The sequence below is a fragment of the Camelus dromedarius genome, chromosome 4 (assembly GCF_036321535.1).
Source record: "Camelus dromedarius isolate mCamDro1 chromosome 4, mCamDro1.pat, whole genome shotgun sequence".
Lineage (NCBI taxonomy): Eukaryota > Metazoa > Chordata > Mammalia > Artiodactyla > Camelidae > Camelus > Camelus dromedarius.
In genome coordinates this window covers 95,954,852-95,982,078 of record NC_087439.1, presented here as the reverse complement: position 1 = coordinate 95,982,078, position 27,227 = coordinate 95,954,852, and the positions used below count along the sequence as shown (strand labels likewise).

General features: G+C 60.8%; 2 protein-coding genes across 4 annotated transcripts in view; both read right to left on the bottom strand.

The window, feature by feature from the left end:
• Positions 1-511: 511 nt before the first annotated feature.
• Positions 512-24,633, bottom strand: ESPNL (espin like). The gene is made up of 9 exons (XM_031452526.2): positions 24,192-24,633; positions 22,804-22,994; positions 21,106-21,292; positions 19,634-19,816; positions 14,113-14,244; positions 8,346-8,460; positions 7,231-7,343; positions 6,060-6,254; positions 512-3,908 (listed from the first exon to the last, which is right to left on the bottom strand). Exons 1-9 carry the CDS (start codon positions 24,483-24,485, stop codon positions 2,307-2,309), a joined length of 3,012 nt encoding a protein of 1,003 aa, XP_031308386.2. The 5' UTR covers positions 24,486-24,633; the 3' UTR covers positions 512-2,306.
• A 908-nt stretch (positions 24,634-25,541) lies between these two features.
• The window catches only part of SCLY (selenocysteine lyase), a 29,037-nt gene continuing 27,351 nt past the window's right edge, over positions 25,542-27,227 (bottom strand). For all 3 annotated transcript variants that reach the window (XM_010996313.3, XM_031452528.2, XM_031452527.2), the window contains one exon: positions 25,542-26,515. In XM_010996313.3, the coding sequence (XP_010994615.3) occupies positions 26,362-26,515 (154 nt within the window). In that variant the 3' untranslated portion in view covers positions 25,542-26,361. The remainder of the gene's footprint in view (positions 26,516-27,227) is intronic.

Here is a 27,227-nt window from a genome sequence, read left to right as displayed (position 1 = left end):
GTTCATTGCGGAAAATTTGGAAAACACAGGAAAACATGAAGTAGCAAATTCCGCTGGTGGAAGACGATCCCTCTGTCCACCTCCAGCCACTGCTCTCAGCGAGCTTTGTGTGCAGTTGCATCACTTGAAATTCCACCTCGAGCACTGCTGATGTGATTAGTCTCTGAAAAAAACTATTTTTCATTTCATCATAACGGACATAGCACATTTTAAGAAGGTGGAAGTGACATCCAGTCACTTCTATTACTGGACATGCCATTTTGGACTATGACACCTAGTACGGTGTCACCTGATATCCCCCCCAGAACAGAGTCGGTGAGTGACACCGCCAAGGTAAAGTATGCGATCTTCCCGCTCGATGCGCGCTCCGGAGGGGCGTCCAGCTTGGCCTCCCGCGGGAGGTAAAGCCGTCCCTGCCCGTGGCCTGGCGCCTTCACTCCGTGAGGCCCTCCTGCAGGCGGACCTGCCCACCCCAGGCGGGCGTTTCACAGATCTATTTGCTCACAGTATCTCTTATTCCACTTGGGGTTTATTTGGGTCATACTTCTTTCCCCACAATAGTTACCAGCGCTGTCGGCACTATTACTGACAATTCCCTCCCCCCTCGGATTTACTGCGACGCCTTTATCTCAAGGGCGACGTGTTCTGTGTGAAGTGTCTCAGCGTTCTCTGTTCTGGTCTACTGATCCGAGCGACCATATTCTGGGGCTAGAACCACCTGTTCTGATGGACTACTGTTCTGTAATCATGACGTTTTCCCATCTGAAGTGTGAGTCTCTTCGTTACGCTTCTGCTGAAAATTTTCTAGTCTCTTGTCTTAGTTACCTGCTGCTGCATAGGAAATGACCCCCAAATCTAGTCTCTTAAAACGACAAATGTTGATTATCTCGCACAGTTCCATGGCTCTGGGAGCGCTTTAGGGGATGGTTCTGCCTCGGGACCTGTCCTCATCCGGACCAGCCCATCTCACAACTTGCCTGTCACCCTCCAGGCTCTGCACGCTGGTGGGGACACTGTAAGAGGCCCCTGTCCCAAGGGGGCTGGAGGCAGGGAGGCAGCGGCTTGTGGAAGATTCCTGAAGCCTCTTCCCCACACACTGCCTGTTGGGGCCATGGCACAGCTGCAAGACACCTCTCTTCCAGAGCCCCCCGGGCTCCAAGCCAGCTGTCTTCGGGCACCACAACCTGGGTGGGGGCTCAGCCTCCTGGCTGCCATGGACATAAGCCCCATCCCTCAGCCAGCCCTTCAAGGTCCGTCCCCAGCACCCTGCTCACGGACGCTCTGCTGCACCCGGAGGCCTTCTGGGGGAGCAGCTATCTCCTTCCCTTGTTCCTTGTGGAGAAGGGGGGGTGTGACATCCAGTGACCATAGAAAGTGGCCACACCTCATTGCCTTCCATCCTGTGTGCTCCTACCCCTCCTACCCCCACCACGCATTCTCCTCTGGGTCCAGCAGCTCACCTTTGAGGGCAAGGTGCTGGCGCCCTCTGCTCAGAGCCCCCTTCTGCCACTACTTTTCTTGAAAATGCTCCTTATGGCCCTGCTTTCCTGAGCCTGCAGGTGGGGGCCCTGCCGCTGCCTCGGGCCTTGTGCCCTGGGGGAGGGTGCAGGTCAGCTGGAAGCCAGGAGCCCCACACAGGGCCTTCCTTTTGAGGACCAGGACCTCTGGAGCCCGGGGCGGGGGTGGGGCACTAGCATAGCATGGCAGCAGAACACATGTCTGTCAGCAGGTGGCTGCATGTGACCAGTATGCACGTCAGTGTGGAGCCACCTCCCCGACCCGAGGAATTCAGGAGGGCGGTCTGGTCTGCCAGGAAGGCCTCTTGCTCATCGAATCCTGTTCTCTCCAACCCCCACCTTCTCGCCCACTTCACAGATGGGGAAGGACGGCTGGAGAGGTGAAGGGGCATGGCCTGAGGTCACTTCAAGGAACTGAGGCAGGACCAGTGGAGGGCAGACAGAGGCTCGGGACATGGCCAGAGCCACCGGCACCAGAGGAACGGAGGAACTGGACATCCAAGCAACTGGGAGGACACTGGAAGGGGAGCCGACGGGAAACACTGGCTGGTATCACAGGTGCCCGAGAGAAGACCCAGCAGAGCGACCCCAGCTGAGAGGGCTGGGACGGCTTTCTGGGCTCAGCGGTGAGTCCCACAGCTGGGACTGGAGGGTGGCCGCTAGCACGCTGAGCATCTGCCGGCCTGGCCGCGAGGCTCACCTGCTACCCAGCAGGTGAAAAGGCAAAGAGAAGAGAAAACCCAAACCACCCCAAACCCCTTCCAGAGGGAGGCAGGCTCCCGGCCCATCTCACTCCCCGAAGCTGAACATCTCGGCTTCCTTCTCCTTCCAGAAGGCAAAGCTGCGGCCAATGTAGCCACAGATGTCCTCGCTGCTGAAGGTGCCCCGCTGGGAGCCGGGCCTCAGCCTCCACGCTGCGGGCTTGGGGCCACTGCTGGGGGCCACGGCGGGCGGCAGGGGCCCGAGCGAGGTCAGGCCCGACTTGCGGCCGGGCTCTGGGTCCCCGGCAGGGCTGCGGCTGGAGCCAAAGAAGCGGGCCTTGATGTCCTCGAAGCCGTCGGTCCAGGCACGGCGGCCGGCGGCCACCTCGTCGGTCACGGCCTTGTGGAAGGCGCGCGCGGCCTCCCAGCCGTGGGCGCCCAGGTGCTCGAAGACCTCGAAGCAGAGCAGGTGGCGCATCTTGCGCTCCTCGGCCGGCAGGTCGCACTCCAGGAGCTGAAAGTAGCCGAGCATGAAGAGGTCCAGCGTGAGGCTGCTGTAGGGCACAGGCGCCCCGTCCACGTGGGGCAGGAACTGCTCGGGGGACAGGGGCCCGCGGGGCCGCCGGCTCAGCCGCCGCAGCTGCCGGGCGGGCACGTGTGCCAGGATGGCCTTCCAGTTGCCCAGCAGGTGGGCGATGATGCTGCGCTGCTGCCACAGGTGGCCCAGCCGCGGGCTCTCGCTGGGTGGCGGGGAGGGCGGCCGAGGGCCCCTGGCTGCCTCCTGCCCCCGCGGCCCAGTGCGCCAGGCCTCCAGGGTCCTGCAGGCGGCCGTCTTGAGGGTGGGCGTGCAGGCTGACTTCTTCCAGTGACTCAGGAAGAGCATGACGATGCGTTCCTTGCGAAGGTTGGCCAGGTCAGGGCCTGGCCTGGCGCCGGCCTCCGACGGGGCCTCCTCACAGCTGATGCCCGAGTCGCTGGCCTCCTCTGTGTCGCCTGTTCCAGGCTCCCTGCCCGTCGGGCCGCCACGAGGCTTCAGGGGAGCAGGCCAGCAGCCTCTCAGGCATTGCCCGGGCTGGGCCCCCAGCTCACAGGGGCCGGGGCTTGGGGTGCAGGGCCGGCCAGGGGCTGATTCGAAGTTGCCGCGAAGGGTCCGCACAGACACCCCGCACTCCTGGATCTCGCGCTGGGCCTCGCTCCTTGGGGGACTGGCTGGGACCTCCCTGTGGGCCTCCTGTAGGGACCTAGCGGCTGGCCTCTCCTCGCCCTGCACCAGCCCGTTCATGCCCTTCAGCAGCAGGGACAAGCTGCGCACCAGCCGGGCGACGTGGCTGCACCAGAAGGGCAGGTGCTGCACGCCAGACGCGGCCTCCAAGGCCCCTGTGGAGCCCTGGGGCACGACCTCAGGGCTGGGGGCCTCCTCGCCCCCTAGCCTGGGCGCCCGGGGCAGGAAGTGGCTGTTGACAGTGATGCTGACCAGGGGTGTGGGCAGCAGGGCCTGCAGCTCCGCCGCCAGCCGGCCCAGCTCGTTCTCGTACTCCTGGCAGTGGCGCCACAGCTGCCGGTCGGCGATCTGCTTCTCCAGGTACACCAGGTCGTCCTCGGTCAGCAGCTCCCCGAAGGGGCCCAGGATGGCCTGGTGGGTCTGTGAGTACCGCCAGGCTTCCTGCTCCGCGGGGCTCCCGCCATCGTCCTGGGCACAAGGAGGGCAGGTCAGTGGAGCCACAGCCACACTGTGGATCTCAGTGGGGAGGGGGTGCTGTTCCCACTGGACACAAGCTCCCCTCCAGTGGCCTGGCTCTGGGTGCCCCTGGGAAAGCCGGCCCAGCCCCTGGACCCTCGCTGGCCCTTGCCTGGACTTAGAATGTAAACAAGGCGGCTAGCCAGTCCGTCGGAGTTTGAGGCTCTGGGTAGTCACCCTCCCCGCGAGGGCCCAGTCTTCCCCTCAGAAGAGGGGAGGGTGCCTCTGCTCTGCCACCCCCCAGCCCTCCTCAGCTCCTCAGTGTTTAACTCAAAGAATCTCTCTCCACGGAGCCTCCGTGGTTGGACAGCAGCTCTGAAGATGGGCAGCCTCGAGGCTCTACTCTGGGTTCTCCTGGTGTGCAGCCAACTCCACCCCAAAACGCTGCCGCCCCCAGGGCTTCCCCTGGCACTAGTCCCGCCTCACTGAGCTCACAGCTTGTGGGGGAGACGGACACGGAGGGTCTCGAGCTGGGCTCCCCCGGGGTGTGGCTCTGCGAACGCCTGATTACTCCTGAGACCCCTGAGGGAAACGCTGCATCTGCCCGTCGTCTTCACAGGTGAGGGGACGGAGCTGCCGTTTGGCTGCTAAGAGGCCCGGGACTGTCTGGTGCCAAGCGGCTCTGTGTGAGTAGGTTCTGACTCCTTGTCCCAGGAGCCCGGGTGGGCGCAGCTGCCTCCCTGAGCAGTGTCCGGCCCACGAGGGTCAGGCACAGGAACCTGCAGGCTATGGCTAGCCTGGGGCTGGAGCCGATCCCCCAGTCCCTCCAGCCTGTCCCCCTCTGCTTTCCCGAGTTCTCCGCAGACCCCCAGCTCCGTCCCAAGGTCAGACTCTACAGGGCTTCCCCGGTGTGGTGGGAGGCCCCCACCTACCCCTGCCTTGCTCCACCCCCAACCCCATGGGCCTCCATCCCTGACAGCGAGGACAGGCTGGGCCATTAGACCAACACTGCCCAACACTTCCATGCTGATGGGGACAGCGTGCCAAAACACGCAGTAGCCACTGGCACCTGGGGCTACGGAAATGAAATGCAGCTGGTGCAACTGAGGGGAGGGGGGTTTACTTTATTTCATTTTAATTAATTTAAATAGCCACATAGGGCTGACATTATTGTATTCGACAGGGCAGCTCTAGACCAAGGGTTGCAGAATATATCGTTCAGACAAAACTGTATCCCTCCAGGGTAAGACTCTAGAGCAACTGCCCACAGGGCAGCCAGAGGAAGCCTGTTAAAATCCAAGTCAGAGCCCAGCCCTTCCCTGCTCAGATTCTCAAAGGCTCCTCAAAGTCTTATAATATACACCCATCTCCTCTCCAATCTCACCTCTGCCCACCATCCCTCGTTCACTCCACTCCAGCAGTACCAGCCTCCTCCTGCTCCTCCCTTGGGTGGTCCCACCCATGCCTCAGGATCTTTGCACCTGCTGCTTCCACTGCTGGCAATCACTTGTCCCAAATTCTGATAGGGTTTCCCTCTCATTTCCTTCTGGCCCCTGCTCAAGGCCACTCCCCAGAGAGGCTGCCCCTGAACACCTGGACGGAATAGCCTCTCCCCTTTACATGGCTTTGCTTCCTTCCACAGCACTTAGAATCACCTCCCTACCCCCACACACCCAGCGTAACTGCCCAGTCACTCCGTCTTCCCCACTGGAATATAAGCAGTAGGCGGGCAGGGCTGGTCTTCACTGCTGAGAACAGAGCTTGGCACAGGGTACGCACGGGATACAAATCGTTAGATCAAAGAACACGGGCACCACATCTCTAATGCAGGTGAAGGGGCATCAGAGCCCTCTGATCTGGTTCAACTTCATCGCCTGACAGAAGAGGAAGCTGAGGCCACAGAGGGACACGTACTGGGGTGGGGGTGGGGGTTACCTGGGTTTCCAGACTCGAGGTGTGGGCTAAGGGCCCCACCTTCCACGTCCACCTGCCAGTGCAAAGCCTCCTGCCTCTGCCTCCGCCCTCTACTCTGGCCCCACCCCTCCCCGCCCCTCTCCAGCAGGGCACCGCCCACCTCCCACAACTCCACGCCCCTCACGCCCATCTCCCACCCACCCTCCACGCCGGGCCCCGCCCCTTCCCAGGCCCCGCCCCCTGCTCCACCTGGGCCTCCAGCGCTGGGACTTTGCCCAAGCGAGCCTGCAGCTTCCGCACCATCACCTGCCGCTTCCACTCAGGGATGGCCCGGCCGCGCTCATCCCGCGTGGGCACCAGCCCATCCAGGTCGCTGGAGGGCAGCCCGTCCAGCTGCAGCGCAACCAGGCTGTCCGGGGCGTCCCCTGCCGCAGTATCCTCTCCCTGTGTGGACGTAGGCAGGTCGTTGTTCAGGGACCCTAAGGGACCCCGGTCTGGGAGGTGAGGGGAGGACCGCCCAGGATGAGCGCAGCTCAGGGAGGAGGGGCGGGCGGTAGCGGCGACCAGGGAGGGCCGGGTAGACCACGAACAGCACCCCAGCCTGGTTAAGTGTGAGTCTTTCGAGGGCTGGGACCCTGGTGTCCTCTGTGGGACCAGGTATGTGTAGGGAGGATCGTCGGCTGAGAGGCGACCAGAGATTCCTCCCTTTTTCTGTATATGGCAGAGAAGGTGTGGCCCAGAGCATGCCATGAGGATGGGCAAACTCATCTGAGGAACGGTTGCATAGATGAAGTCTGATAGCCAATTCTGGACTGCAGGACTTGTCTTTAATGAGCCTTTAATGAACTGTGTACACTGTAATTCTCCAAGGGGGTGGCACTGTGCAGCATTTCCCAAACTCACACAGAACATCTCAGGGGCTGAGTTCCCAGCACCCATTCAGGGAAAGGGTGGGCTGGATTTCTAAGGGTCTGGTGGCCAGATAGAGGAGAGAGAGGAGCAGATCCCAGGCTAGCTGGGAGACCTCAAGGGCAGAGGGTGCCAGGTCCAGCCTCCCCATGGACAGATGCTTCCCTGCACCGTGACAGCAGTGTCTGAAGGGGCGCGAGCACCCCTATGTTCAGAGGTCAGGGTGAGGGGCTTGGGCCCCTGGGGCTTCCTAGGATCAGAGAAGGTCCCACATCTACTATGAGAGGGTGACAAGCTGCTTGTGGCCTTGAAATTCCCACCTACTCAGAAGCTAGGTGTGCCCTCCAGAACCAGCCAGTCACCCCAGGCACCTCCTGACGTCGACCTGCAAGGAAGGGCCTGGCTGCCCCAGGAGAGACCTGGCCACGTAGAAGAACACGGTGAGAGGCCAGCTGGGCTTCGAGGTTGGCTGGGGGTGCCTTGGGAGGCAGGGGCGTGGCGGAGCGCTCACCGTGGGAACAGCCATGGCACTGGTGGTGACCCTCGGGGGGGCTGTGTAGGTCGTCTGCTCCCTTGGAAGATGCTGGTCAGGGTGGCTGGGCCAGGTGGGGCTGAGAGACGCTGCTGTCAGGACGGGGGAGCTGGAGTCAGAGGGGCTTCCAGAGAGACCAGGGGAGTGGAGGGCAGAAGACTCTGGCCTTCCTGAAGGACCACTGGACCTGGAGCCAGAGACCCAACCAGCCCCCCTACAAAGTGCCCTGGGGCCTGGGCAAACTCCTTCATCCCTGGGGTTTCCTGGGCGTCCATGCGGCCTGCTTGGAGCCTGGTGGGTTGGAGAGCCTACCTTTTACCCACCTCATCCCATCCCACAGCCTGTCCTTCTCCCTAGCCCCTCCTAGAGCCTGGAAGGAGCTAGAAAGGGCGTAGGGTTCCATGGTCTGGGGACCTAATGCAGCCCCATCAGGTGCAAATCTGTCCTTTTACTGCCCCCCCCCCACGCTACACCTGGCTGTATAACCACAACCCATCCCACGAAGTGATGCTTACCCTCACCACATGTGGGCCTGCTCACATTTTTCATGCTGTCCCGTTCCATTTCATTTTGATAAATGCTGGTCCTAATCCCCTAATGGGTGATGGCCGGCAGTTTGAGGGCCGTACCCCTGCCCCCTGCTGGAGTCTCAGGCAACAGCAGCAGCTTCGGAAGGCCCCTTCAGACCCAACCTTTGATTTACCCCGGGACAAGCTGAGGCCCAGAGAGGGGATAGGCCACCCAAGGTCACACAGGTAGAAGAGTCAGGCCAGGGGGGTGCTCAGAGCTCAGAGTGACCCCTGGGGGCTGGGCAGGAGGCTGCTTAATTACGGTTATTAGGCCCATTGTGGAACACATTCATTCTCACTTTAAAAAGGCAACAAGACAAAAAAAGGAGCCTGGAAGAGTTGGGGGGTTGGGTCAGGGGAAGGGGTGGCCCCAACCCTGTCCTCAGTGTCCTATGTACCCAGCAGCCCAGAGACTGCTTCTCCCCACCTCCCCCACGCCCCCTCGAAGAACCTCAGAGGTGAGGCCGGCAGGGCCCCCTCCTAGCACCCACGCCCAGGCCAGTCCTCCCTGGAGACTGTACTCACAGGTGGGGTTCCCGAGACCTGGGCCCCCTCTTCTTCCATCCTCCAGGGAGTGCCTTGCAGCCGACAGCGGAGGAGCGGGGAATGGCGGGGGCGGGGGCGTCATCGGGAGCGGCACCTGGGGGTGGACCGGCCCGGTCACTGGGAGGCCCAGGTGGGCCTTGCCTTGGGCTGCCAGGTGGGGGTGGAGGGCTGCAGTGGGCTAGCCCAGGCCTGGTCTCCCTGGGGCTGTGCGTCTGGAACGGGACTTGGAGAGGTAAGTGTGCGGGAGCGAGGTACCCCTACAGGTTCTGTCCCCCCATGTCTCTGCCCTGTCCACACTGGGTGAGCAGGGCTCCCCACCCACTGGTCTACTGAGCCCCCATCTCAGGGCCCAGCTCATGGGCTCCCTCTGGAGGCAGCTCCGCTGGGCGGCTCTGGGTTCTGGGTCAGGGTCTAGAGTCCCCCTTGTGCTCAGCACTCCTTGGCCTTACCAGAGCCATGTACACACATGCACACTCACACACGCACACACACCCCGTCTGTGTCTGTCTCCTGACTCTGTGCAGAGACAAACTGCCTGGAACTGCCCGGTCTCTCCAAGGAGAACAGGTGCCCAGTTCCTGGGCATAGAGGAGACCACAATGAACTTGGAACTCAGCCCCCTAAGCAGGGGCAGCGTGGCTGTGACCAGGCCTCAGAGCAGTGGCACTGCGCCCAGGTACCCACCCTGCAGTGTCTAGGCCACCTCCCAAGGGCCACCTGGAAACAGAGACACCAACTCTGGTCCCAAGCAGCCTGGGGTCAGGGGAATCCACGTCTGGGGCTGCAGGCGCACTCACCTCTCAACCCCAGGTCTGCCCTAGGTCTGGGGCAAGGCACAGACCTGGCCTGGATCACCTCCCCTGCTGCCAAGCACTTACTGGTGGGCAGCCACAAAGAATCCTTGACCTGTAGGTGCTCCATCCCCTGTCTCCAGCTCAGCCCTGCGAGGCCTCATTGCATCTGACTAGCAGGAGCCAGGACTGCTGGCCCAGCAGACTCATGGGCTGGCCGAGCAGGAGACAGGGGGCGGGCAGGCCACTGTGACGCCGCAGCTGTTGACAGCAGCAGGACTGCCGTGTCTCTCTGCCTTCACACGGCCCTCCTCAGGAGGCGAAGTCCTCCAGGAGGACACTGAGCTGTGCTTCAAGGACCCCAGAACCAGGCTTGCTGCCTTTGGGTTGAAAGCTGAACGTTGGAGGCTGGATGACCCTGTCTTTCAAATGGGCTCCCGGCTGCGCGCTCCCTCTGGGCACCCACCCTCGGCTGTCAGACCACAGCTCCTCACCCGCTCCCTTCAGCAGGCAGCTGTGGCAGAAAGTGGCCTCCAGGTCCCCAGGCTGGCACTGGGAGAGCCCAGAGCAGATTAGAGGAGCTGGTTCAAACCAGCCCCGCACGAGATGTGTGGCTTGGGGCCGACCCCGGCGTCACGAGCGGGTGGCCCCTCTTGCAGCTCCATTTCATGCTCTGTTGTTAAATTCTTAACCAGTTTTTAACAAGAAGCCCAGGAGCTCACTTTGCCCCGGGCCCTGCACAAGATGCAGCTGGTCCTGTTGGGGCAAATTCCTTGGCCATTCTGTGTCCCCTTGTTCACCTGTAGGTGGGCCCTGTCCCTCCTCCCAGCAAGGAGGTATGGGCGCTCGGTGGCTGCCCCAGCCCAGAACCTTGGCTCTGCGGCCACCACCTCCGGTCCCTCAGTGGCATTCCCGTCCACAGCCGTCAGCCCACTGGGGCCACAGGGGGAGGAGCACAGCCCGAAAGCCCGCCTGCCCGCCGCCCTGCGTACCTCCCTCTGTGCAGAGAGCCCAGGGGCCCTGGCGCGCGGCGGGTTGGGGAGTGTCCGCCAGCCCCCAGCCCGGGAGGACCCGTGGAAGCAGGCACTGGGCTGTGAGCACCGGGAGCTGCAGCTGTCCTGGGCCATCGAGGGCTGCCTCAGCTGCCACCCCCGGGAGCAGGAGGCATTGCATCAATATTTGAAGGCCCAGGTGCCAGGTGGCTCAGCGGGCCTGGGCTCGGTGTGGGACCCCTACCGCGGTGCCTTAACCCTCCACAGACCCTCCAGAGAGGTGGGGGCAGGCCTGAGACCCCTGGTCACGCAAGAAGAACCAATTCAGAGGAATCCCCCAGTGCAGTCCCAGGCACAGATGGGGAAACTGAGACTCGGAGAGGGCAAGGGGCTCTCTCAAGGTCCCACAGCTGGGAGGGGGCAGAGCTGGGATCAGAATCTTGAGACCCCACTCCTTGCTCCTGCCAGGACTGAGAGCCCCTCGAATCACCATTCCTTTGGTCCAGGGGCACCAGCCGTGGAGGAAGAGGCAGGTGGGTGGGCTCCGGGGGACGCCTGGCATTGGCTGGGTCTCTTGCACCCTTACCAAGGATGCAAAGCCCTGGCTGCTCCTCACCAAGCTGTTTCTCAGGGCTGCCTTTGTACAGAGGGCTCCAGAAGGAAGAGCAGGCTGCTTGCCCCATGCAACAAAGCAGTGAGGGGATCCCCAGGCTTGGTGGTCCCCAACTGTGACACAAGCCTGTGTGCAAAGCAGTGATCTGGGCCTGTATTGGTCACCTTGGGGCTCAGGGGGCAAAGGGACCCAACAAAACATGATGCTTGCTCCCTGCCATGTGTCTTGGACCCGGGAACCTCCTCTCTGCTTCCAGTGTCCACAACACAGGCATGAGCTGGCTTAGGAGTTTCTAGCAGGGTCGAGTCAGACCCTAGACCCCATGGCTAGAGAAGCAGGTGCTGACAGTCTGATGGACACAGTGGGGCTGAGCCCCAGGTGGCCCCAGCCAATGCCCACCAGGACAGATCTCTGAGCCCGACAGTGCCTCCCCTGTGCCCTGCCCCTGCCTGGGAGCCCTCAGCCCTTCCCCTCAACTGAATCTGCTCTCAAGTGACAGGAGTATCCACGTCCCCGTGTCCCTCATTCGGGCCCTGGACACTCACTGAATCTACAAGGACCTGAAGGAGTGGCAGATGTTGGGTCCCGACCTTTGGGGTCCTGACAGCTGGGCAAGCGCTGCCCCCAAATGGGGCTGCTGCCCCAAGGTTGGTGGTCAGCTGGCCCTCGGCTGGGGCCCTTCCCATGGCCTGGGGCCCTTCCCACGGCCTGGTGTCTCTTTTCCTGTGTTTTTGATGAGATTTGAGCAGCGCCATGCCTGCCATGCATTATACATCGAGGACAGCTGTGGCCGAGCCGGGTTACAGCCTGTAATGCCACCCAGGCCGAGAAAATCATGACCCACAGATGGGCGCCGGACACCAGTCACCACAGCTGAGATTCGGTTACTGGCTGCACGGCCTGGGGGAGGAGGCTTCCCAAGGGCATCCCTTGCCCTCTCTGGGCCTCAGTTTCCCCATCTGTCAAAGGAAGGGGACCTAGAGCGCTCCTGGACCTCACTGAGGGAAACTGGCACCTGCTGGGTGCTCAAGGCGCATCTGTATCCTCCAACTAGGCTCTTCAGTCCCATTATGCAGATGAAAAAATTGAGGGTTGGAGGTGCTCAGAACTTGGGGGTGCCACCCAGCCAGGAAGAGTCACTGGGGCAGGGTGGAGGCAAGCTGAGGGGGCTGGGCTCACCATCCTGGGCCGGTTCTCCTACCTGCTGCTGCCCCTCCAGGATCTCATTAAAACCGGCCCCATGGCCAGAAGCCCAGCTGCCTGGCCCACTCACTTGGCCAAGGTCGAGGCAGGGTGGTCGAGGCAGGACCTGGCCTTCCCAAGCAGCGTGCAGGCCCCGCACTGGGCAGCGGATGAACCCAGGCCCTGCGGACACGCCTAGGAAGGGGGCACCTCCCACAGGGCCGGCCTCCCACTGCGCAACCAGCCTCATCCCCCAGGCTGCCTCTCTTGGGACCACGACTCCGTGGGGGCGGAGGCAGGCAGCTGTATCGAGAGGGAAATGCTGGCTTTCACCGCCTCCTCCGAGCCCGACATGGAAGAGGCCACGCCGGCGACTTCTGTGTATTGTGTTTCCATCAATATTGCATCGGGCGCACAGCCTCCCCCAGCCCGGCGGCCCACAGCTGACAGCCTGCCCTCCCGCGGGGCTGGGGCAGTGAATGTGAGGCAGGTGGAGGGGGGACAACTCCAGCCCGCCCCAGGTGCAGTGGATCACAAGGAGGTGGACACCTTCCACCACCAACGCCACAGGCTGGACACCGCTGGCCCACAGGTCAGGTGGGGAGGCTACACAGGCAGCCTGGCTGGTTTGGGGAATCCTGAGTGAAGGGGACAATGCCTCATAGCCCATGTGACATCAAGGAGACAGCCAGACCAGAAGGAACCTCAGGAAGCCTGACATGGGCTGGCCCCCACAACCCCGGGGGTGTCAGGAGAGTGCCCAGAATCTCCATCCCCCTAAGAGAGCTGGGCTGAGTGGCCAGGAGGGGCTGGCAGAGGTGCCAGGGCCTGGGGATGGAGGGCTGGGGACAGAGACCCTGCTTGGACAGAAGTCCCAGCTGTTGCCACTGAACCATGGGCTGGGGACAGGTAGGGTACCCCAGCCAGAGGCCTGACAGCAGAGCAGTCGCCCATCCCACCTCCTAATCTCAGGGCCCACATGGAGGCCAGGGCTTCCCCAGCCTGTGCGGCAAAGCTCTGCCCGCTACACCAGGAACTGGCTGAGTTCTACCAGCTTCTCAAACCCAAGCCAGAAAGGCAATCCTTTATCAAACAATTACCCATCGAAGGGTTAGTAAATGACTAGTAAATGGATTACTTCAAGCTAGTAACAGTAGTTCCTATTTCTGAAACTAGAAACCAGGACAAACCAGGGCTCCAACACATGTGCCCCAAAGCACCCGAGGCCCCCAGCCCGCGGCCGCCCTGATGTGGGTTTTGGGCGGTGAAGACAAGAGGCTCTTGGCGGGGGCTGGGCGAGGACCGCAGCTCTGCCTCAGCGGGTCCTGGACGCTCCAGGGACACCCTGAGAGAAGAGGAGGTGCAGCAGCCCAGGGGGAGACCCATGTGGGGGGCACGTTACCCCTCTGGCCTCAGCGCTCTCACCTGAAAATGGGGCCAGGCGATCCCAGGGACACCTTCCGAACGGGTGGCCACTACAGAGAACTGCGGCAAAATCTGTGCGGGTTGGGATGAGTTGTCAGGGCAGCGGGGAGGTGGAGGGCGGGCAGGCAGGAGGGGACTGGGGGGAGCCCGGCCGCACACTGACTGAACTGGCCCCCCCACCGCACACCCGGCCATCCACCCCACCAGTCCACTCGCTCAACCGGCTGTCCACTGCTCCATTCATTCAACAGACACGCGTGACCCGTCACGTGCTGGGGACTGGGGCACAGGAGATCCCCGACTTGTGGATGCGACGCCGGGTGAGGTCACACACCCAGAGAGGGGAGCCGGATGAAACTTCTGCCTCGTGGGCTGCACAGGGCTGGCCTGCCTCATCAGGCACCTCCCCAGGACCCAGGGCCCTGCTCCCACCCCCGGTGTCCTTAACCTGACAGCATCACCCAGCGGGAGCTCTGGCCATGGTGTAGCCTGGGTCATGAGCGTGGTTTCTGTGGGCCAGTGGAGTACAGGCCTCTGACAAGGTCCAGCCACAGCCCGGCCCTGTCACAGTCCCTGTCACAGCCCTGATCTGAGCACCCGGCCAGCTGACCTGTGGTTTCAGCTCAGCCCCAGCTTGGCCCTTTTCTCCTGACAGACGACACCGTGTCACCTAGCTACCTGGCCATCAACACAGCAGGGGTCTGTCACCTGCCCCCCCAGGAGGGATGGGGCCCAAGGCTTACCGGCAGGGCACTGTCACGCAGGTACTGGGCGCAGTCACGGTGGCCGTGGTACTCCGCCAGGTCTGCGGCCACGTAGCCGTCCTCATCCCGCAGGGCGGGGTCCACACGGTGGAAGAGCAGGGTCTGGCAGCACTGCAGGGGGGCGGTGAGCACGTGACCTCGGTGCCGCCAGCTCCCCACTCCCAGGCCCGCCCCCCAGCTGGGACACCCAGGCTGTGCAGCCATCTAGTGTTGGGTGCTGAGCCTCCACCCCAACCCACGGCCGCCCTGTCCTGGCAGCACCGGCTCCAGGTCCTGCAGGTGTCACTGCCCCCTTGTCCCAGATGGGGCAGCGGAGTTCCTGCACTCAGGAACTCGCCCAGGGCCCAGCCAGTGCGTCAGCAGCACAGCCGGACCCCAGCCAGGCAGCCTGACCCTGACCTTGCCCTGGTAGCCCCTGCCTTGGCCTACAAATACGGAACCTCAGAGGTCTGTGTCACTTTTACCCCAAGAAACTGGGGTGCAGGAGGCTGAACAGCCTGGCTCCACCCCTAGGACTCCGGCCTGTGCCCTCACTCACCTCGCCCACCTTGCCCCACATGCTTCCTGGCCTCCCAGTCAGACTGGGAACTCAACCAGACCCTCCTCTTGGCCCCACCTTGGCCTTGGTGAGCTCCTGGGGTTCCCACCCTCATCCTCTATGTCCCCATCTCTGAACACCCAGCTCTGCCAGCCACACACATACTCCTCGCCTGGTCAAGCTAGGGCCTGGGCCCCCTATTTCCCTTCTGAGTGGTCCTCTGGGTTCGTGTGATGGGACGTGGGAGAAGAGGAAGGCCTGGAGGCTCAGAAGCAGGGAGGAGAGAGAGGATGGGGGGGTGGAAAGCTAGAGGAAATTTGGGTTTGTGAAGGAGGCTGCAATGGAGCGAGAGGAGGTTACGGGGGCTTCAGGAGCAGGCTGAGTCCAGAGCACGGGTGGGGCGGGGGGCGTCGCAGCAGAAGCAGAGTGGAGGAAAGGGGACAGGACGGGAGTGTTGGTCATGGCCCCAGATGGTGTCAGAACAGCAGCTGGGGGAGGTGGGGGAGGGAAGAACTTTCCTGCAGGATGACTGTGGTTCCTGGTGGTGTTTGTGAGCAGAGGGTGGGTGGTTACAGATGACCAAGATATAAGTCCGGAAATCCGCGAGGCTGCTGCGCCAGCAGCAAAAGCAGGCGGGCAGATGGATCTGCACCAACGAGCAGAGCAGCAGGCAGGTCGCACCAATCCACTCCCCAGAGTCAGCACGGAGAAAAGGCACTTTCCTAGGGCGTCAGCTAGACAACAAGGAAGTGAGGAATTACCAGGCCAAGCTCAGGAGACAGGAAAGTCTGGAGGGATAAGCCCGTCCCTCAGTGCGGCTTTTGCCCTAAGAGCACGCTGATGCAGAAGGCGTGCTTGTAGCCTGAGCAGCTCTTTCACAGCCCCATGGGACTGGGGACGCCAGCAAGAGTGCAGGGTCCCCCGCAGGCTGGGGGCTCCATCCCCAGAGAAGAGATAAAGCAAGAGCCAGCCAGCCCTCTGCTTCCTGTCATGCAGGTGCTCCAGAGACCTCAAGCCTGGATTGTGGACCAAGATGACGCTGGGCGTGCAGCTCCCACCTGCGCCCTATGGGCAGACGCAGATAAGATGTCAGCCAATGCCTCAAATGACTCCCAGGGACCATTTTCCAAATATAATGTGCAGCACACAGACAAAACCAGGAGCGCAAGGGAAGGAGCTACCAGAAGTGAGAACCAGAGCATCCAATGCCCACCAAGAAACAGACCCCCAAAGACCTGGGAAGTAACAGACTGAAGCCGCCGTGCTCACTGCTTCCAAAGATGTCAAATCCAAGCTTGAAAATCTAGGCATGGGACGGAAAACTACAGAGAGCAACACAGGAGGGTAGAAGGTGTACTTGGTGTGCATGAGGTCCTGGGTTCAATCCCCAGGGCCACTGTTAAGGGGAAAAAAAGGAAAATCCTTTCCAAAAAAAAAAAAAAAAAGAAAAGAAAAGAAAGAAAAAGAGAAAAAAGCAACATGATAGATTTGAAAACACCAACAAAATAAAAAGACAACCTACGGAATGGGAGAAAACATTTGCAAATACTGTGACTGACAAGGGGCTAATGTCCAAAATACACAAACAGCTCATATAGCTTAACATCAAAAAAAACCCAAAAACCAGGCAATCCAATCAAAAAATGGGCAAAAGAACTAAATAGACATCTCTCCAAAAAAGACATACAGATGGCCAACAGGCACATGAAAAGATGCTAAACATCGCTAATTATTAGAGAAATGCAAATCAAAATCACAACGAGGTATCACCTCACAGATGTCAGAATGGCCATCATCAAAAAGTTCACAAGTGATAAATGCTGGAGAGGCTGTGGAGAAAAGGGTGCTGGTGCGGATGCAGTTTGGTGCAGCCACTGTGGAGGACAGTATGGGGGTTCCTTAAAAAGCTAAAAGTAGAGTGACCATATGATTCAGCAATCCCACTCCTGGGCAAACATCTGGAAAAGATGAAAATTCTAATTTGAAAAGGCACATACTATCACTTTGGATTAGTAGGTTCCTTATTAATTAATGAGTGAAATAAAAACCTGGACACAGGCTCATTTCAGAGTTGAATGAGAGTCATCATTACCTGCACTTTCAAAAATCATCCTTTAACCAGTCTTTCGTGGCATCATTGCAGATTCAACAGTTAAAACTCAGACGGCCAAAGACTCAAGCGTCAGGTTCAGTGTTGCCATCGGTGATGTCATTTTCCCAAATGGCGAATAATTCTTGGTAAAGTGCTAAATAAAGCAAAATGCTGTCTTCCCTCAGTGTGAACAGTGGGACCTTTCCTGGGAAAGTCTTAAATACATTAAACTACAAAGAAACGTTGGTGTGTACGTGTACCTACATCTGCATTTAGGTTCTAAGCTTAGGTAATTATATGTACTTGAGTTGGGTCCGAAGCTCAGATAACTATGAACAGGTTTTCTACCTACATGCACGGCTGATCCATTGGGAAGTCTCGTGGGGCACGAGACCTTTCTTCATTGTGCAGGACCGTCCTGGAATAGCAGACCACCCGTCCCCCACCACGTGAGCACCCCAATAACAGACCAGCAACAGAAACAGCCCTGAAATTTTCAAAACCCACCACTCATCTATTTCAAATATTCTCTGGTTCTCGAATCCTTGGTTACATTCTAAGCAAGTGCTCAGTATCTATTTGTTGGATGGGTGAGTTTCTGAGCCAAGCCAAGTGTGGACATGAATGGTTGGACGTGAAAGGCTCTGATGAATGAACCAGCAGGACACAGACGCCTCGTGTAGGCACAGAAAGTCAACAGAGGCATCTGTGCTCAGAGTGTCTTTTTAGGGACTCACAATACTCAGTAAACACCCCTTCTTGAGTTAGCAGAAACTTTAAGTTAGGTGGACAAATACCAGTGAGTTAAAACCACGTATCTACACCTTGAAGGAATCTCGTTTACACTGGCTTCTGCTGTTTCCTCTTCAACCTCGTCGGCGAAGCCCCAGACCGCACCCCATCTTACGGCGGCTCCCTCTCCACAGCGTGCCCTCCTCCACAGCAAGGAACCCTAGGCCTCTTCTCGTGATCCCACAGCAGCTCCCAAGCGCCTCTCTATGCAGTATTACAGCTAGTTCAGTCTTCAAGGCTTCCCACCGCTGACCTCTCACTATAAGCCGCAGCCTCCGCCCTCGGCTGTCCTGGCATTCTGATGGCTTCCAATCCTCTCTCCCTCGCTGGAAGTCCTGCTCCTTCCCACATTCAGATCACTGCTTTAAAAATGACTGTCTTCCAATAAGGTCATGTGACTCAAAAAGAAAATGACCAACTCTATGAATCCTTTCTAGATTAGCTCAGCTAATGCTGTTCACACAGATGGCTCTCCAGTTTGATGGTATATTAGAATCACCTAAGGCGTTTCAAGAAGTCTTGATAGGGGAGTGGGCATAGCTCAGTGGTAGAGTGCATGCTTAGCACGCATGAGGTCCTAGGGTCAATCCCCAGTACCTCTGTTAAAAAATAGTAATAGAAAATTAAAACATCTTGGGTTCTCCAGAACCAATTAAACCAGAAACTCGGGGGTTGCTGGAGTCCAGGTTTTAGAATATCTTAAACCTGTTATGAAGAGTCCCAGTGTACAGCCAAGTTTAAGAACCATCTCACCAGTGCTGTATACCACACCTAAAATCCTAAACAAAATGTTGGCAAATTAAATTCACCTATATGTAAAAGAGATCATGTTTTGTGACCAACTTGAGTTTACTCCAAGGATGCAAGGTTGGTTTAACGTTTTAAAAGGTCATCAAAGTAGAAAGCAAGGCCTTGAAAAGGTACTTGCACACCACGTTCATTGCAGCATTCTTCACAAGAGCCAAAGTTGGAACCCAAATGTCCCTTGATGGATGAATGGATAAAGATAATATGGCATATGTACACTGTGGAGCAGGAGGGAGTTGGGGCAGGGAGCAGGAAGGGGTGGAGGGGGGAACAGGAGAGGGTGGAGGGGGCAGGAGGGGGCCTCAGGACTCCTGAGAGTCAGAGGACAAGTATTCGGGAGCACTGCTGTGAGCTGGGATTGGGTCTCCTGATTCTTCAGAAGGACCGAGTGCCTTCTGGGGACTTTTGGTCACTGCCCTGCGCTTCTTTTACTCAATGCTGCTCAGACTGGACCAGCTGGGTCCCAGGAGCACTTTGGGTTCCCGTTGGAAAGAGCCATCCGGAACCGTAGGCCCAAAACGGGACACTCAGTTGCACCTCAATAAAACACTCGCTCTCAACTAGCCTTTCCTGGGCCGCGAGCACAATTCTCACGGCTCCAGACGGCAGCAGCTGAGCCCTGGGGGCCGTGGGAACGCCCGGGAGACATCCTGGGGATGAGCCGACTCGCTCTGGAGTCCCTGCTGTGTGGCCTGGTTGGGGCGGGTGGAGGATGAAACCTCTGTATTCCCTCAGAAGCCTCTACGTGAGGTCGGCAGGCAGGTGGCGCCAGTGCAGGCGCCGCGGCCAACGGCCGGGTCCATTCCCAGTGCTGAACACCATCCTGCCTACTCTGGGTCTCTGGATGCTGTTCCCTGGGGACGGGCCGTGTGAGCCCCCAAGGCTTCTCTGGATCACAGCAAAGGTGTTAATGCCACACCCCTGGCAGGTCTCTGCGCACAGCCTTCTGACAGAGGGGGCCTGAAGCTAAAAGGCCACCCTGGGAGGACCAGCAGAAAGACCAGTCCCGGAGCAGGCACCTAGGGAACCTCTGTGCAAAGGGAGGGGCCCGCAGGCGGAGGGGAGAGATGGATTTTGTTCCCAGATACATCAGAGTCTGGGCCCTGGGCAAGGGCCCGTCTGAGCCTCAGTTCACCCATCTATAAGAGGGGAATAACCACGTCTCTCCTCCTGCAGGGTTGCTGGGAGGGTTCACTGACTCATTCAGGAAGTGTCCGGGCCTAGTAAGCGCTGCGGGACCCGGCATGCACCACCCCCAGCAGCTGCCTTACCTCCATCTGCCCGTTCTCCGCTGCATCGTGGAGGGGGGTCCCGCCCCAGCAGTCTCTCACAACGGGAGCGCCCATCAGCAGGAGCCGGTCTAGGATGGGCGTGTGGCCGCCTCGGGCTGCAAAGTGGAGGGCGGTGGCCCCCTCATTATCCTGCGCCGTCAGGCCGACGTCTGTGAAGGTGACCTGAGGAAGAGGGATCCGACTTGCTGAGGCTGGTTGGGGGCGACCATGCCTGCTTCAGGGCTGGAAGCTCCAGGGACCAAGCTGGATCCGCATATGAGCTTTGGGCAGCGTTGGGAAGAAGAGAGCTCTGTGGTTTAATTTAAGCTAAACACCCCCAGGGGCTGGTTTCACACATCAAAAGAAAAGCCACCTTGGGCAGCACCTAAGGGACAGTAAAGAGATGTCTGCTGATGAAGGGAGGGAGGGAGAGAGGGGAGAAAGGACATCCTGGCACCAGGTGTTTGCGTCCTGATCCCGGCTCCAGTGCAAAGACACAGGGGTGCTGGGAAGTGGGTCCACTGACCAAGGCTGGCGAGAGTGCTGGACTGCAGACTGGTCATCCCACGGTTGGGGCCCCGTCCTGCTGGCCACCACAGGGGCGACTTGCAGCTGGCCCTCCTCACGGGCCTTCAGCTGCCCCTCTGTGAGGGCACTGGTGGGATCTGGTCCACAGCACCCAGTGGGCCTACAGGCTCACGCTGAACTGCGTGCACCTGGGACAGCCACGTGGCCCAGCCTGCCAGTGAGATGGAAGTGGCTCTTCTGGGAAGGTTCTGCCTTCCTGATAGAAGGGGCCGGTGGATGTGGTGTCACCCCTTTTTCTCCCTCTTCCTGCCTTGAATACGGCTAACTTTCACCATGAGGGAAAGGCCATGGGAACAGCAGAGATGTGACTCCATGCCGGCGGCCTCCTGGGGCTTTCTGTGTGTGAGGGACAACTTGCTGGGGGTCACTGCAGCCACACGCCAGCAGATCCAACATTCAAGCATGACTGTTAGGAGAAAGACAATGAGCTGGGAACAGAGGCTCTCTCATTGGCCTGCCCTCCCAGGGAGAGGGTGCCCAGCCCTGAGTGGGTGAGCCAGGCTGGACACTGTCCCTTCTGCCCTCTGTCTGTCCTGCAGGAGGAGGGAGTGGGGAGTCACATTTGGAAAGGCCTTTCTGGCCTGGGACCCCATGGTCTCTGCTGACTTCATCCACAGCCACCTCTGATCAAAGCTGCGGGCTGGGGGCTGAACCCCGGGGCGCAGACTGGGCCTGGCATGTGGTTGCGCTAAGCGATGGTGGGCAGGTCTGATCCTCCAACAACCCGGTGGGCTCCCAAACTTCCTGCGGACAAATGAGACCCAGGGGGAGGCGCGCCCAGCACAGCCAGGCTCTGCTTGCTCGAAGGCGGCTCTGGGGCCGAGGCAGGAGCAGGTGCCAGCCTTCCCGGACCTCGGCGCCCCGCACCCCCGGCGCCCCCTTACCAGCCAGACGACGAGCGAGTAGTGGCCGCGGGCGGCGGCGGCGTGCAGCGCACTCATGCCGTCCAGGGCGCGCAGGTGCACGTCGGCGCCGCAGTCTTTCACCAGGAACTGGGCCAGGTGCAGGTGGCCCTCCTGGCAGGCCAGGTAGAGCGGCGAGGCGCCGCTGCGCGTCCGCCGGTTCACGCTGCTGTGGGGGAGGGCGGGGGTCAGAGGGCGCTCGGCCGGGGGTCGCGGGGAGCTGCCCCGCACCTGGCTGACCTGTTTGCGGCCGCCCCGCTTACCGGCGGAGGGGCCCAGCGGCTCACGCGTAGGGCTGAGCACGGGGTGGGGGTGGGGCGGGCACGGGCCGACTCTCCATCGAGCTGTGGGCGCCGCCGAGGCTCGCCGGCAGGGGGCGCTTCACAGCGGGGGAATGGCGTAGCGGGGCCTGCAGTGGGCAGGTCAGGGAACCTCCGGAGCCCGTGGCCTGTTCTGTGCAAGGGGCCATTGTGAGGAGGACACTAGCCTTTCCTTGGGCACCCAGGCCTGGCACTAGTGAAGCCCTGCACGGAAGGGCAGTCCCCTCCCCAAGGCCGACTCCATCCCTTGTCAATAAAGACCTAACCTCTGGCTCCTGTGGTCAGTGCCTTTGGGAAGGTGGGCCCTGGGGCAGGGGACCTTCCCCTGTGAATGTGTGGTCTCCCAGTTTAACTCAGTGGTAGAGCGCATGCTTAGCATGCATGAAGTCCCCAGTACCTCCATTTAAAAAGAAAAAAAATAACTGCAGGTCTAAGAGACACACTGTGGCCGGCCAGATCCAGGGCAGCCAGTGTGGACGCTCTGGGGAAGGTCCACAGAAGTAAGTCCCACAGGCCTTTGCAGAAGGGTTGGGACACTGTTCCACCGCTGAGCTCTCAGGCCTTGTCTGGGAACCATCGTGGGGTGGCCAGGACAGCCATCCATCCAACAAGACGCCCCACAGAAGGAGTAGAAACGTGGTTAGAGGCAGGCAGATTACAGGGAGAAAGGCCAGGTCAGGTGTGCGGTGGACATGAACGAGTCCCACTCCCAGCCAGGACAGCAGACCTGGGAACAGACGGCGGGGTGGGCAGGCCATGTGCGCTGCACCCCTAGATGGTCTGTTATGTGCCTAGGGTATCTTTTGGGAGGGGGCAAGGGCCAGAGGAGTGCCCGCGATGGGAAGGGGAGTCCTGTGCCCCCTGCCTCAGCTGGGCCTGTCCTGTCCCCATCCCCCCTCTGCACCCATCCACCAACTCCAAGTGGTGGGACAGGGGTTCACGGTGTGAGGGATGGGACAGTGTGGAGGGAGAATTCAGGCGGACCTGATGGGGGCCTCACTCCCCCCAAGTCCACTGCACAGCCTCTGCTTCCTTTAGGTGACTAGAGGGGCCCACCTTCCCAGCCTGGAGAAGTTAGGCCCCGAGACTCCCCCAGGTAGGGCCGGGAGCTGCCTGAGCACAGCTTCTGGCCCTGGTAGCAGCTTCCTGGCTGTTCTTACTGCCTCTCTCCCGCTTTGAGCCTCATTGGCATCCGCTCCCCTCCCACACCCTGGCTCCAGATTGTCCCCCACCCCAACCCCACCCTGGAAGGCCCACCTCTCCGAGGTAAGGCGGCAGCCTGCCCTCCCTGCCCTCCTTGTGCAACCTCTCAGCAGCCTGCGCCCTAAGACTGCCCGACAGGTTGCGCTCAGCTCCTCACCTGCCGTGGGCGGCCACCAGGAGCTTCAGGCAGGTCAGGTCCCCACTGACAGCTGCGTGGTGCAGCGGCAAGGCCCCCTCCAGCGTCTCCAGCGTGGCTGCGTGGCCCTCTCGGAGCAGCCACTCCACCAGTACCGGGTGTCCGAAGCGGGCGGCCAGGTGCAGCGGGGACACGCCCGAGGCGTCTTGGTCCTACAGAGGCACAGATGGGGCAGTGAGCAGGTGGCAGGCCGGGACCCACCCTCGCTGGGCAGCTCCTGTTCGGCCAGAGCCAGCCGCCCAGGACCATGCTGCCTGGGACCCTTCGGGAGAGCTTCTGCCCCTCCCTCCAGTTTGCTCCATTCCACAGTGTGCCTTGGAGGGAGGTCTCCAGGACTGAGCCAGGCCACCTGCTCCAGGAAGAGGCAGGGCCAGGACTCAAGTCAATAGGTCTTTTGGGTCCAAATCTGTGATCCTGCTGGAGTCAAGCCCTCTCTCCCGGGCGTAGTCACAGCCCTTCCCACCCACACTGAGCACCCGCCTGCCAGCCCCAAGTCCTCTTGCTGGGGAGCATTTCCACCGCGGGCAGCTGGCAGACCTGGGCATTCTCCCAGGCGTACAGGTGCACTGCTCCTGCCCTGGGGATTGTGGGAAGAGCCACTGAGGATGAGGATGGCAGTGCTGATGCTGTTGGACCCTCAGGCTGTGACCGGTGAGTCTTCCTTCACCCAAGACCCAGCACGTCATGCTGATGCCTGCCCAGCTCTGGCCTCTGGGAGGGCCTCCTGGCCTCTGGGAGGGTGTCCTTACACCCTCTCAGAGCTGAACCACCGTCCTCCCTTGGTCCTTCACCCACACAAAGGGCAGGGGGCGGGCAGGAAAGGGGGGGCAGGTAGAAATGCTCCTACGAGACCATCACTGAGCCCTGGAAACCCTGCTCTTTACCATCAAGGCTCTCGTCCCACTTCCCCCGCAGCAGCCCCCTGTGCTGTCACCCCCCAGGGCCCCCAGTCAGCCAGGCCTGAGTTCCAGTGCCCAATGAACTTCTTTACGTACGGACCCTTTTCTAGGCCCCTTGGAAGCAGGCTTGATGAGAACAAGACCCCCCGTGGCAAGGCAGGTGCCCCTGGGCGGGGGCTGTGGGAAGAGAGAAGTCCGCGTGACTGCTCTGTGCTGGGTGCCGGGGAAATGCCCGTGGCTTTCCAGGGCTTTCTTTCGGGATGGGGCGGGGCGTGGGGCAGAGGCAGACACCACTGATGGTGCTGCGGGTTTTGCATAGTGACTCCCCAAGAGAATCAGCCCAGGGCCCAGGTGCCCAGGAGAGGCTCAGGGCTCCGGTCCCAGCTCTCGGCGCACCCCTCCTTCGATCCCCATGGATGATGCCCCAGCTCGGCCGCTGTTCCCACTCACCTGCAGACAGCAGCCCCCATCACGCACCAGCCAGCACAGCTCAGCCAGGCTGCCCGTGGCCGCGGCGTCATGCACCGGCGTGGCCCCGTTGTGGGCCCGCTGGTTGCCGGGCAGCTTGGCCCGCTGCACCAGGAACTTGACACAGGCCAGGTGGCCAGCCCGGGTGGCGTGGTGCACCAGGCCGGCCCCCAGGGAGTCGGTGATGCCCGGGCCCAGGGCGCCCGCCTCCAGCAGCTGCTCCAGGGTGGCCAGGTCCCCGTCCTTGGCGGCAGCAAGCGCCCGCTGCTCCTCCATCCTCCCGCCCGGGCCACCCTGCCAGCTCTCCGCGGCTCACGCACAGGCCCGGGCTTCCTGTTTCAGGTGTGGACACAGCTCCCAGCTCCAGTTACCCGATAAGTGGCGCACAGGGCAGATGGGAGGCGGCGTGGGGGGGCAGGCCTTGGGGACTGGGCCTCGAAGTCCTGCCCAAGCCACTCCCATGGCCCCTGGAACTGCAGTGGGCAGAGGGCGCAGGGGAAGGGCCTTCCCCGGGTTCAGGTCAGGGGGTGGGGACTGGCCAGCGGGCACTGCCCTGTGGCTGGAGTGCCCTCTTCCTCCCGTGGAGCGAGGGCCGGGGTGGACTTGCTGCATCTAATGAATGTTCCCAGTATGGCGTCCTTTCCACAAAGCAGTGCGCTCTAGCGTCTGCTCTCCCTGGGCTGGGGGCCGCCACCAGGAGGGCCGGGCTGGCCCATGGGGAGGCCACCTGGGAGACTCTGCTTACGGGAGGGCAGACCCATACAAGTGGGGCCCTTTCTGGGGAACTACCTACCAGGTGTGGTGGAGTCTCTGTGCTCTGGCCGTGTTGTCCCCCTGGGGAATCCACGCTGGCCCCTGGCCTCCGCTGCCCCGAGGCCTGGGAGGCTCCATGCATCCCTGGGCAGCGGCAGCTCTGCAGGGCCAGTGACACAGGCACCGGGCCCTGCCTCTGGACAGGCAGACCTCTGAGTTAAGGCTGAGGGTCTCAGGGCTCCCTCAGCCCACCCTCCAACCACAGGGACTGAGTCTCTGAGGCTGCAGCTAGAAGTCCCAAGAGCATTCTTCAGAGCTGGCAAGTGTCTTTTTCCAGACTGTCCCCCATAGTTCTTTGCTGAGGAAATCGAGGCACCATGCCGCTGCCAGGAGGCGGCAGAACGCCTCACGTCAGGGATCTATTTTCCAGGGGCTCCCAGAGACACGATCTCAAGCTGCATTTCTTCAGCTAAAGCCCAGTTACACACCCTACCCCAACAGCTGGTGCAGACAACACTGGTGCCCGCATGAGAAGCACCCACTAGAAAAACCACAAAATGTGCAAAACAAGCCTTGAAATCACTTGTAAGTTCATTTAATTTCTGACAGTTGTTTCTTCAATGTCGTTAATTCTCTGCCCCTTAAAACTACGCGTTAAAAGCATTACTCAATTAAAAACTCATTCCTATGTAAGCGTCTCCGTAAGACGTGCCGTCTGATGTGAAGCAGACCACAAAGCACTCGCGAGGACCAAAGCACCCTTCTGCCAGTACAGCCGAGACGGAAGCTGAGGGGGAGTGAAAGACTCCCCACCTCAGGGGGGACCCAGAATCACATGAGCAGCGGCCCCCGTGACCTGAGGCTGAGCTGAAGCCCTGAGATTGAAAAGGGAAGGACGGGAGGGCCTGGGCACTGGGTGGGGAGGCGCCCCGTGACCGACGGCTGAATGAGCGGCATGGCCTCGTCAGGATGGTAGGCCCGGGAAGTGGGGGGCTTGAGACGGGTCCTGAGGGTGAGGAGAGGCTGGCCCCTGCAGACATGTACGGCAGGCCAGGATCGCAGCCAAAACTCAGGTTTCCTATGTTCATGATAGCAACTGACATCGATTGTAAAATACTAGGATTTTATCTTTCGGATAAAAATGCCGCCTCCCAGGAAGAGGGCACTAATGACGAGCTCGCCGCGCCTCCCAGCAAGGAGCGCGGATGCAGCCAGGGCGCTTCCACTTAGACGGCACCGCCGGCAGCGGCGACAATGACAGTCCCACGAGAGCGTCAGCCCGGCAGCACTGGTGGGGTCTGTGCGCCCTGCAGGCCCACGCTCACGGACCAAGACAGGAGGGAGCCTGGGGCCCTCTCGCTCCAGGGCAGGACGACCCATCCTGGCTCCGCCCTCGGCGCTAGGCCTGGCCCTCCAGCCGGGCCACTGCCTGCTTCAGGTCCCTCACGACAAGGTCCACCTCGGCCCGGGTGGTGCCACGGCCCACGCTGAGCCGGATGGCGTTCCTGGCCACTTCGAAGGGGACACCGCAGCTCAGCAGCACCGGGGACGGCCTGCGGGGGCGAGGAGACGGGTTAGCTGTCAGAAGGGCTGCCGTGTTGCCACACACACCCCTCCACCCGCCCCCTAGGGTCCAGCTCAAAGCCTCCCTGTTCTCTGGCCCGGGGCCCTTCCCGGTGAACGGAGCAAGACCCTGGGGGGCCTTTCGGGGGCAGACCCCCCCATGTTCTCTGCGGCAGGGCCTCTCTGAAGCACCCAGGTAACAGTATCCCACACGTGTCCTGAGATGCTTAACAGGTGTGAAAGCCCCACCAAAGGGAAGACGGTAACTCCTTGATGACCATGAGCTCGTAGGCCTCAGGACTCCTGGAGCTCCCCGTGACCCTGTCCTGGGACCTCACCATCAACCAGTCAGAGCTGTGCGCGAGCGATCACACACGCTGCTGCCCCCTCACCCGGCCTTTACAAGCGCTTTCCTGAAGCCCATCTCAGCGACGGCCAGGGCGGGCAAGCGCCAGCGGCCTGGGCTCCTTGCTTGGCGCCTGCAGCAACCGCAGCACTTGCCTTCCCCAAGACCCGGTGCCAGTAGACGGGCTTTACTGCGTGGGCAGGGGACCCAAGTTCGGTTCGGCAACACGGGCACAGCCCCCCGACCCCTGGGAGCCCCGAGGCAGGATGGCAGCTGCTGGGCCCGCAAGGCTGGGCCAGGGGTACAGGGCTTCTCGTGCCCAAGGCGTTTATCAGTCTTGGTTCTCAGAGGGGTCA